This window comes from Apteryx mantelli, chromosome 16, assembly GCF_036417845.1.
Source record: "Apteryx mantelli isolate bAptMan1 chromosome 16, bAptMan1.hap1, whole genome shotgun sequence".
In the NCBI taxonomy this organism is placed as follows: domain Eukaryota; kingdom Metazoa; phylum Chordata; class Aves; order Apterygiformes; family Apterygidae; genus Apteryx; species Apteryx mantelli.
The window spans coordinates 12,251,375-12,263,119 of NC_089993.1; the positions used below are offsets into that span (position 1 = coordinate 12,251,375).

At 41.6% G+C, this 11,745-nt stretch overlaps 1 protein-coding gene across 1 annotated transcript; it reads right to left on the reverse strand.

Moving 5' to 3' along the window:
- Positions 1 to 798: 798 nt before the first annotated feature.
- Positions 799 to 10,434, reverse strand: GDE1 (glycerophosphodiester phosphodiesterase 1). The gene is made up of 6 exons (XM_067306049.1): positions 10,148 to 10,434; positions 7,094 to 7,269; positions 5,686 to 5,791; positions 4,764 to 4,856; positions 3,914 to 4,125; positions 799 to 3,523 (listed from the first exon to the last, which is right to left on the reverse strand). Exons 1-6 carry the CDS (start codon positions 10,400 to 10,402, stop codon positions 3,376 to 3,378), a joined length of 990 nt encoding a protein of 329 aa, XP_067162150.1. The 5' UTR covers positions 10,403 to 10,434; the 3' UTR covers positions 799 to 3,375.
- Between the last annotated feature and the right edge of the window lie 1,311 nt (positions 10,435 to 11,745).

The following is an 11,745-nucleotide window of genomic DNA, read 5'->3' on the forward strand; positions in this document are numbered from 1 at the left end:
CTTTTAGAGCCATTTTTATAGGGATTACTACAGTCACTCAAAACCAGTTTTGATGTTAGAAGCTTTCAGAACTCTACTTTTTTTTAAGGGTGACTTTACTTTCAAAATTCTGCTCTAAGTGCTTGTAAACAAAAAGTTTGTGACATTTATCCTTTCCAGTAAAGGATGGATTGGAAGTAACTAATTAGGGACTTTTCATCATACGTGGCTCTGAGACACTTGCTGCAGCTTCTTTTTATTCAGAGCCACAATTTGGCTATGATCATAAATTTTAGATCTTTTTTGCTTGTTTTCTACTTTACTGCTTAAGATATACATCTTCCTTCTCTTCATTTGCACTCAACTCCTGAGATGTGCTTCACCTAGTAAAATGCTGTGAAACAGCAAGACCAAGGGCAGGAAGGCCTTATTGTATATGCACTTGCACACTGTAGTGAAGCATGAAGATTTCTAAAGCAACTTGAAGACAGAAAATGAAGCCTGAGCTGAGAGGTGCTGTTCTGAGTCTTCTAAATATGTTTCTTATTCAAGAATATAACCTGCAATAAGGTGTTTGCATTTGGAAACTGGTCTGTATTTTTGTTACCGGTTTCAGTCCTTCTCCCTCACTCTGCCCCTTTAGGATTTTTGCCTGTGGAAGACCGGGGGTTTTGTTTGTTTATTCCTCCCTAGCTGCTTAAGACAGAATATCCTGGAGGAAAGAAGCACATCTCTTCCTCAGGCTCATAATTTAGGTTAAAGACAACCCCAAAATAGCTACCAAAGGTATAGAAAAAAAAGGACAAAATTTACACACAATGCAAGACCAAAGATTCAATTTTATTAAGTTTTGCTGTGTACATAGCTCTAGAGTCTAGTAGTGAATATTTGAGAAGGGGCCTTGTGTTAGCACTGAGGACAGTGACTCAGTACGGCCAGGACCCAAGAAGCAATAAAAAGAATGGAACTTTGGAGCCAGGGCCGTTTGCCAGGATGCCGGCTTTGCCGATCCAGAGCCATGAGAGCCGGCTCTAGGACACAGCAGTGTACGTAGATTTGATACAGGATGTGCACCAGAAGACTGAGAGGAGGGTCATTGGTTCTGCAGTGCATGGTAGAAGAGTGACACAAGGAGAAAAGGCTCTCATAATTCTGATGATAGCACAGCTACTTCAGTGAGTCTGGCACTCCTCCTTACTCCTAATGTCTTTGTGCTTATAGGTAATTTGAGATTCAAGAAAGAAATCATCCACCTTTTGCAGAAAGTAGTATTCATTGGCTAAAAATCCTGGCACTTGGATACCTGAGTAACAAATCCATTGTTTCAGAAAGTGTTTGTAATAGCTGTCAATGTCCCTTTGGCCCCATCTATAGCAGCTCTGTTTGCATCCATGGTAGTGTATAAAGCTATTTATTTCCAGAATCTATTTGATGCTCTTTTCATCAACTCATTTGATCAAAATTGCACCCTTTACTGCTCTCTTCCAGGAAAGAGTAAGTGCTGTAGCAAATAAACAATTCTCACAGTAAAAAAGATTTCATAAGCAGACTGGAAAAGAAGAATTTCTGCAAATTGCTTGGTGCATGCCATGCTTCAACATCACTGCCACCTGCATTCAGGAGTATTGCCTCACTGAGGGGGGAGATGCATTTCACCTGCCACTAACCCAGAAGTTTGGACTTGTTTTTTATGGGGACAATTGTTTTTTTTTTTCCATTGTTAATTTTTTTAAATTACCTTTTATTGAGGTTGATTTTAAATATTAGAATTAGTTCTCACTTCACACAGCCAACTAGCTATGAGGTGTACTATCAAGAACTGTTTATAGCTAAAGCAATGTACCAAACAGTACCACTGATCCATGTAATCTGCTGTCCTACTTCTTGTTGGTGCAGTTCTCCCATAGCACGTTATGAAGTGACCAGCCAGTGTGCAGTGCAGTATCTGAGCTGAAAAGCAACAAGGCCTAAACAAAGAAGGAATTCAACAACACTGAAGTAGTACAAGGACTAGCTTACTACAACACGATTACACTCTCTACTCAAACATACATTGCTACACATGGCAGTCTAAAGGTATCTTATGCGATTACATCTCACTAAACTGCAGCAGGTAACCAATCAGTTAAATGTTTGAATTCTTCATTTATACTGAAATTAATATCCTATTTTTTGAAATGAAATTAATTTAATCATTCAACTTGGTAAGTTTTCCATGTATTTGGCCTTTAGGAAAAGGTGGTTTCATTTCTGTTCTTGCTAGTATTGACAAGTTTCTCTAACTACCAGCTCTTTCCAGAGCAGAGCTGAAATTGTTCATGGCAAGTTGATTGTTGCTGTAATGGGAAAAGGGTTTTACTCATTAGAAAAAACATCAGGTAACCTCTCCTGCACTAATTTTCAGATACTACATCAATCTGCTGATAAGCAGCTGGTAAAATATACAGTACCCTTGAGAATAAAAACAAATATTTGTTTATTGTAACTGCAGACTCTCGATTTCAAATTAAATCTGGATGACAGATTCCCACATATCCTTGTCCTTCAATCGTGCAAACAATTCTTCAGCCAACTACAAAAGGCATTTCAGCTCTATTTGTTCTACAGCTAGCACCACTCAATATATAGTTTTCTTCTAAAAAATAAATACATTCATGTGTGCTACCATTGGAAGGAATAATCTTCTGTCCTGCCTTACTTCTTTTAAAAAGACCCAAAGGTAAGAAGGTGCCCAAGTTTTAATCATTAATGCTCATAGTCTTTACACTGAACATGGGAAGTTGACTTTTATTTCCTTGTCAGGATACAACACGGCCATCTTTCCATGCAATGGGAGGTAAGTACACTCACACTCTACTTTGGCATTATTATTTTCAGGTTCTGTTTTAAGAACAGTAGTATAGATACTTTTAAGATGCCACAGATACACCTCAAATTATTACACAGTTGTAGAACAGATTGTTTAAATTACTAGAATCAAGGTATGATTTTAAATTATGCCATGAAAAAATGCTGATTTGACTTTATAACCAAGATTTAAGCGAAGCAAAGGAGTAGTCTGAGAATCATAAAGCAACTTGCAAATATAGCTTGATACCTAGTTAGCTTGTCAAAACTCATCCTTCTACATTACATTGTGATTTCCTGTTTTATACAGACTCAGTGTTTCTCCCTGGACTAATAATGTTTGCACCTCAGCTTTATCCAGTGTTGCAACAGAAGGTTTTTCTACTGTTTGATCAGATCTTGAATGCAGAAGTAAACCACTGCTCTTCCTTTCTCCAGAACTGTCATTAGCAGTCCCATCTGCATTATGGCATACCCTCTTGATGGTAAATTCAGACCTGCCAGAATAAATGGCCTGTTTAAATTGGCGAGCATCCTACAAGCACAGGTCTAGTAGTGCGGATCACAGTCTTCCACCAAGCTGTCTGTGATGTAGCTGGCTTCAAGGACGGTTTCATAGTACCTTTTTTCTGCAAATGTGTTCACTGTCCAGGCAACCACTTGAATTCCTTTTGAAGACCAATGCCTCACATACTCTCTGTAAAGAGCAAAGAAACCATAAGAGGAAGACAGACACTACCATACTTAAGGCAGACAGCACTCAAGCTAAAACTGCATTTTAGTCTTACATCAGTATTTCATCAGGAATGATAACATGTCATCTTTTTGCAGCAGAATACTTTAAACAGGCAAACTCAACAATTTTCTTCTTTGAGATTAAACTTAGGATCTAACATAAGGTAAAAATACAGATTGAAAAGACAGAGGCTTAAATGTAATGAAATAGCATACAGTGAATAAACTATCCAAACAGCATTACACAATGCTAAATGGAGCACACTGATTAGCAGTGCTATTTTAGCTTCACCTTCATATATTAGTAGAATGGTATTGCCTCCTGATATGTTAGCAAGCTTTAAACACTTACTGAGAAACAAAGTTTTTCTGTATGAGGAAAGCTGAAACCCCACATAATCGCCACAAGAAACTGTGTAGGCTCCAATCTAGAATGACATCCATCATCATATACCAATAATGTTTCCAGAAGGTATTGAAACGAGGTGTCCCATTTCCAAGATGACTCAGATGCCAGGGCCTGTGTGTTAGTGCTGTTACAACATTTCTATCAGCTTGTCTCATCTGGAAGATCAAGATGAAAACATTGTAGTCCACACAAATGCCAAGCTGCATAGCTGCACTGAATATAAATTCAGAGAGGTTAGATGCAAAGTGCTAGCTTGAATCTGCAGCTCTATCTGAATCCTTCTCCCCTTTCCAACCCCAATCCTTTTTTAACTCTTTTTGAAAGCTGGTATAATATTGTACTGGTTTTTTTTCTTTAAAATGTGCTGAATAAGTGACTGTTCTTATGTTAACAACATGCTGGAGCAGAACAGTCAGGCAACAGAATAAAATATATGGTAAATGGACTTGATGACAAGAATTAGGAAACAGTTTTAAGAACTGTCTACATTTACATCAAAACTTGAGATTCATTTATATCTTGCACACAGATAGCAGGCCACATGCCAATTTTAACAGTGACACACTTTTTTTCAGAATGGGAAGAGTTGCTGTAGATTCATAATATATGTAACTAATGAGCACAGAGTCATCTATTAAGATGATGCAGAAGATTTATGATTTATGCTTCATTTATTTTCAGTCTTACCAATTTTAACACTCCAAAACTACTCTGGAATTTTAAGTTGTATATCTCACTGAAAATCCCAGCTAGAAATAAAAAAATTCCAAAATAAGCTTTTAGGAAACGTCACCTTATAAACAACATCTGGCATGAAAGAACAGACTATGCTGTTGTTATACAAATGAGGAAATTCCAGGTAGAGTTGTTTTAGAGCATCAACTGCCTGCCAATTAGAGACACACACAGATGTTATATTTATATATACATACATAAACACACACACATACTTACTATACACTGGAAACACATGTTAGAATAATCCCCTTTAAAATACTTTCATGTTTTATGTAGCAAGATTGAAATGGAAAGGGGATGAAGAAAAACAGCATCTTGTTTATAGCATTAGCACATAGACGCTATTTTATTTTTGCAACAAAAGTCCTTTTTATGATTCTATCTGAGAACATTACTCACTGCTGAGTTTGAAGTAGCCTTAAATATATAAAGAGCAGGTGAGATATGTCTTAGACTTGTCTGGTAGATAAAATTTTGAAGTAGTAGCTATGGTTTAGTTCAAGGGGGAAAATGAATTTATTCCTATATTCTGCTATGCTAAAGAAAAAAATAATTCCAGTTGGTATAAAACATTAATGATTGATTACATGCACCTCCCTTCAGTAATTTAAACTGTAGAAAAGCAGTATCCTTACTTAGAGGTTAAAGATAATAGTTCCCCTCAGCACAGGCAGGGAATTCACTTTGCTTTGTTACATGGTGGTGGCATGAGCTGAGCTCAACACTCATACAAAACCCCACTCTAACTGTAAATTGCAGCTTCCCACCCAGGACAACGGAATGGGATGAGCGAAGCCCAAAGATGTTGCCTTTGTTTTTTGACAGCCCATCTTTGGATGACACAAATAATAGACCAATCTCACTCCTAGTGGAGAAGGGACTGTACTATATTTCAGTTGGAGACCAACAAAAGCAGGCTGGAGACCCAAAGCAAGGCTGAGTGAAGGTGACTTAGCACATCATATGTTAAGTAGTACCTGGTTTGCATGGCCTTTGACATCGAAGTAGATTATAAGATTGTGTTGCAGAGACTCCACAACAGCTTCTTTCAAAGTTGGTACTTTTTCACCCTGGAATTTGCTCCTATAGAAATGGAGAACTCCTTACTGGAATGCACTCAGACACAGATAAATCCCCAAGTACACGGAGCTGTGTCCCAGGGATTCCTAAACAAAGCTTGCTGCTATTCTATTATTAGGGATGGGGTCAAGCACTAACAGCAATGGCAGCAGCAGCTCTCTCACCCAGTGCAAGGCTGCATATGTATAGCGATATATGTCCACCTCCTCTTCCCCTCAAATCCCACTAGACAATCATATCCCTCCATATTCAAGGTCTAACCCAATGCTCACCAACTGTGTCCCACACTAAAACACTAATCTCAGATTTTCACCTCCTTCCTTAACTACAATAAATAAGCATTCAATCCCAACTATTGACCACCTACCTTCCCACTTCACCCTGCTTTGACTGTGCTCCCTAGCCCTGAACTAGAAATGTAAGTCTCGGCAGAGTAAGCAAGACAAGCTGAGGATGTAGGAGAAACAGCTGCATGCATCAATAAATTATTCCTGATAAGGTGACAGCCAGCAACAGCTGATCAGCGTTAACTGCCTATGTAGAAGTTCTCACTATGTGGCTCAGGTGATCACCTTTCCAATAACAGACTGGGGAGATGCTGCTTGTACCATGCACCCGTAATTAGTACATTTACCAGCATCTGGGAATCCCTAATGTGCAGTGTCTTGGAAATACAAAGAGTACAAACAAAAAGCTCTTCCTCTAAAATGGATTTGCTTATGATACTGTGTAAGTTGTATTGTTATCAAAATGTTAGTAATATATAAAAAGTATTTTCCCCTGGATATTACCAGAAAGGAGTTAATCAACACCCAGAAAATCTGGCTAGCTCCTTTTTAACATACAATCATCATATAATCCTGATGTTTAGAAAATGTAAAGTTACCTATTGCAAGCAAAATTCCCAAAACATAATCAGTCAAGAAATACACGTGAATAAAATTAATTTAATTTTACTCAATTACTCAAGCCAATTATTTTGGAATATAGTTAAATTCCCAATATCTTAAGTGTTCTGCAGTCCATTTACAGGAAACTTATGTACAGATTAACCTGTCTCTCATTAGATGCTTGTGGACTCTGTCAAAATTATCTTGACTCTACTTCACTGTTCCTCTTTCAGGGATGGGTGAGGAGCACGTAGTCTGATATGTTACAAATATCAAATGAAAGGTAACAGATGGGACTCTCAGTTTTAAATTTGCAAGAATTTTAATCACTGATAGATCAAAGTAATCATTTTCTTTATCATGGATGTTTTTTACTGTTGAAATAATAGTTTCAGTACAACAATATGTCTTTTACCATAGCCTATGTTTTGCAGATGGATTAAGCCTCCTAACTTCATCAAAGGTCAAGTCACACAATCTTCCAGACCCATCAGTTGTCCTTTCTACTGTCTCATCATGCATTAGAATAGGAACACCATCTGCAGTAAATTCAAGATCCAACTCAACTCCCGTTGCTCCATTCTCAGCTGCCTTAAAAAAAACAGAAACCACACACACAACAGAAAAGACAGCTTTATAGAATTAATATAGGTACTGCTATATTTAGTTTGTATTCTGTTAAAGAATATGAAACTATTAATATTCTTTTCAGTAAGCTCAGTTTGCGGAACATAGGAAGTTTTATCAAGTTATTGCAAAATGTATTTGTGTATCAACTGAAAAGATATTACCTATCTTATACAGAACATCATAACGATAATGTCTTGGCCATGGGATTGGGATTAGGATAAAACGCAGAAGGAATCCTGCTCCCTCCTTCTCGTCCAATAACTCCCGAGTCCCTAAGTTATGTTACTTTCCAAAAGGGAAGAGTAGCAGTTTAGATAATTTATAGATAATACATAGAAGCCAGACAGATGTTCTAAACCAGTGATTGCCAACACTTTCATTAGAGCAGACCACACAGCATAAAGACTTTCCTTGCCAGTAGAGAAAGCTCTCATCCTTCTTTTATGCAAGATAGATGCAATACTTCTTTGACAGTCAAGATTCAACATGCATGTGCAGTACAGTTGATCCACCCATGTGAAGTACATATAAAACTTCCCAGAAGTATCACTTACCATGCTTGTACTAAATACTAAATGCATGTAGGCAAATCCTAATTCCTATCTGAGGAGTTTCCATAAAAGAGAGCAATCAAGAGCTGGGCAGCCTCAGAACAATTAATACATCCTCCTCCTGCCCATATCTTTCCCAGGAACTCCTCAGACAAGCACGGAGTGATGAATTGTTCTGAAGGCCAGATGGCCTCCTGGGAACAAAACCAGTGCAACAGAAAGACAAATGCACTAGATGCTACCCAAATGTATAAGTCAAGTAAGGATGCTCTGACGTTGGAACAAGGAGCCTTGCCTCGCCCAAAGGTAAGCAACCAGCAGATCAACAGCATCTCATCCTCACAGATACGCTACACTGAGAGACTGCTAATGTCTATTCCATGCAGTTCTCTAAAGAATATTTTCATTCTAAGTGTTTGCCAGACTCTTAGAGCAGCCCCTTAATGAACAGAAAAGCCACTGCAGGGTTACATTTACATTTCAGAAGGCAGAAGGTCAACAACACAACTTCTTTTCTTCCATTTGCCCTTTTCTCCTCAGCACATCTTATATTCCAACCTCCTTACAAGTTCAGAGTCATCTAGCTTTTGTACAGATATTACTATATGCTTTTCAGGATGTGATCATTCACTTAGAAAGATAATCAGGATATTTAGTAAGAACTACTATAGGCTTTCTTTTACCTTCCTCACAGGACAGGGTATAGCGAACACCGCCGCACAACCCAGAACATAAAAACCAGCTCTCTGATTCATTTTGTCACATACAAAACCTGCTCTGGATTGTGATGGGCTATGGAAGATAACTATATTTAATATTCATGATTCACAAAGGCATCTATGTCAATTCCCTGTTAATGGAATCTCCGGTTTGTTGATTACTTTGCACTAGTCATTCCCCTTTGTAAGGCTAGTTATTACTTGCTTATTACACCTTTGATTGCAAGTTTTTGCTTGGATCTATAGAACAGTTTGATCTCTTTGAGGGAGAGCTGGAAAGCTACTAATGCTTTTACCGCTATTTTTTTGGTGAAAATACATGGCTTCCAGATATTTCTGTAAACAAACGTTTCAAAGGATTATTTTAAAATAGTCTTATTGATGTGGGTGTCAGCAGAACAATCAAATTTTGGAAAGTAATAACGTACTGAGGATACAACAGTGTCAGGACAATTGCAATTAAATCCTGATTCCCGAGACGCCTTACGCATATGAGGGGGTCTCCCTTAGCTCAACAGGGATTACTATGTATCTAAAAGTACGGAAGAGCAAAAGTCAGAATTCCTGATTACAGATAATATTGACACCGGAAGATTCAATTTTGTTTCCAGTGTGAATGAAATTTCTTTTGATATTGAAATTTTCACAAGTAACGTGGTTTGGATATACCAACTAAACTGTTTTCAAAATGAAACATGCTCCCAGGGATCCAGACAACTGCTGAATGAAATCAGTGTGATTCTGTCAAATTTCCAGAAAAGGTAGTTTCATGATATCCCTGCTGCCTGGGCAGTGAACGAGTCAGATTTTCAACTCTGAGGCAACATGACAAGACAGGTGAGGTGGCAGCAAATTTCATGGCAGGGCTGTACAAAGGGAAGTTCTCGCAATACTGGGTTTTCCTATAGCTGTGGATTCTCAAAACTCATTAGAAATCTTCAAAGCTTAAACAGAGAGCAGATGACCTGTTACTAAGTTGCTGTCCTCCCTCGATAGTCTGTTGCCACACCTACAAAATAAAGTATTCCATTATTGCTACCCTGCTAGGCTATGCCACAGCACCAAGCAGTCGGGCAGGGGGCGAGAACATCCACTATAACAGAGTTCCCGCAGAAAGACCCAAAGCCGATCAGACTATGCTGACCCCTCCTGGGGGTGAACACTGACAAGCAACATGGCTTGCTGCTGCAAAGCAGAAGTGGCCGGAGCTATTTCGGCTGATGACGGCTCGGCGCCTGCTGACAAGGCGCATGAGCAAACACAACCCGCAGGCTCGTGTTGCTTCAGTAATGCGGCCGGCACCGACCTCGGTCTCCCGGCCGCCAGAGCCGCGGGGGGCCGGGGCCGGGGCCGTCTGCTCTAGGAGCGCGGCAGGCCTGCGCCTCCCGGCCCACGGCAGCTCCACCGCGCCCCCAGCCTCCCCCCGGCACGGGCTGGCCCTGGGCGGCTGGGGCACCTCAACCCGCCCCCAACGCCCGGCGGGGCGCCGCCGCCCCGGGGCTCGGCCGGCGCCCGAGGCAGGCGGCGGGCCGGGTGGCGGGTGGCGGGCGCCGCAGCGGCCGTGCTGACCTGTCGGATGGCCGCCAGCGTGTTCTCGGGCGCGTCGTGCGCGCCGCCGCGGTGGGCGATGCGGGCGGCGGCGCCGCGGGGCCGCACGACGCGCTGCGCCCGCTGCGGCGCCGCGGGCTCCAGGCTGAAGAGGTGCAGCGCCAGGTAGAGGCCGACCGAGAGCAGGCAGGCCAGCGCCGGGCTGCGGCTCAGCGCCAGCGCCGTGCCCAGCAGCGCCGTGAAGGCGCCCAGCAGGCCGTCGCCGTGGCACAGCATGGCGGCGTGGACCGGACCGGACCGGACCGGACCGGCTACCAGACGACGACCCCCGCCCCCCCACGCGCGCCCACCAACGAACACTCAACCGCCAGCTCCCCCGCCCGCAGCTAACCACCGCGCGGCTCCTCTCACTCGCCAGCCAATCGCCGTGCTGGACGCGCCAGGCTCGCGGGCGCCGCCCAATGGGAAGCGGCGGCGGCGGCAGCGGGGCGGGGCCGGCGCGCGGCGCGGCTACGTGTGCGGAGCGGCGGGTACCCTGCTCCCAGCCCGCTCAGCCGACGGCGGGAGGCGCCCGGGAGGAGATGCGGGTCGTTGCAGGTGTGTCTGGGCGCAGACAGAAAATGAACTGCATTAACTGAAGGAGAGGTACTACTGCCCGGAGAGCCGCTGAAGGCAGCTTTGAAGGGGGACTGGAGAGTGCATGTCCATTTTTTGCCAGCTATGCCACCTGTCTAATTAGAAATATATTAATTATTTTCTAAATAAGTATGCTTCTAGCTGTGTCAGGTGTCTTAACTGTCCCTTCAAACCTGCTCACAGACTAACCATGAGACCTGGTATTGTAAAAAAGGCAAAGAGAGCTGCCCCTGCCTACCATAAAAAATGTAATCAGCTGGAAAGAATCCAGAGGAAAGAGCAGCAAGATAAGAAGCTGTGAAGGTTAAAGAAATTTGGCTTGTTTACTCTGGAAAAAGAATAGCTAAGCAGAGATATAGCAGTTTGGCTTAAACAAAGAGAGGGTTGAGAGTTTCTCTGTGTCCTCTGTGGGTAGAATGGGAAGAAACTGCAGCAATGAAGGTTTTGCAACTAGAGGTGGAACAGGTTGTTAGTGAATCTTCTTAACTGGATTTAAAAAAAAAGTCACATATTCTCATAGCTGATACTAAGCATGATTCCATCTGATAAAATATCAAACTGCTGCCATTCTTTTCTGTCTATGCTTTTGTGTTTCTGGCAGCTATATCAGAAGAAAAATCAGACATATGTACGTACAGACACAAAGCTGAAATAATGGAATATCTAATTAGGTGTCTTAGGTTTTTATAAATCTTTTGATAAATGCTATAAGATTTAAAAAGTAACCCAATAGTGTTTCACATGCTGAAGATGTAATGGATAAAAGAATTGTTTATTGAAACAAGAATAACAGCTTTATCTTCTCTAAATATTCACAGAAGACTAGATGTTTCCATAAATCTAAATGAACTTTGCCTAAGCTGAGTGCCAGTAAACAAGCATATCTCTCCCACTTGACTTGCCTCATGCATGATTATTACCTGCTCCACCAGCTGGTGGGACCTGACAGCTGGCCGCCGCCTGAGGTGGGGGGGATTGGATGT

Excerpts from the sequence above, each read along its gene's own strand:
- GDE1 (XM_067306049.1), bottom strand. The coding sequence starts at position 10,402 with ATGCTGTGCCACGGCGACGGCCTGCTGGGCGCCTTCACGGCGCTGCTG. Across the intron at positions 5,792-7,093 it reads TCTGCAAAACATAGGCTATG|GAGCAAATTCCAGGGTGAAA; the intron begins GTAAAAGACATA and ends CCATTTCTATAG. Across the intron at positions 4,857-5,685 it reads TCAAAGGCCATGCAAACCAG|GCAGTTGATGCTCTAAAACA; the intron begins GTACTACTTAAC and ends TCTAATTGGCAG.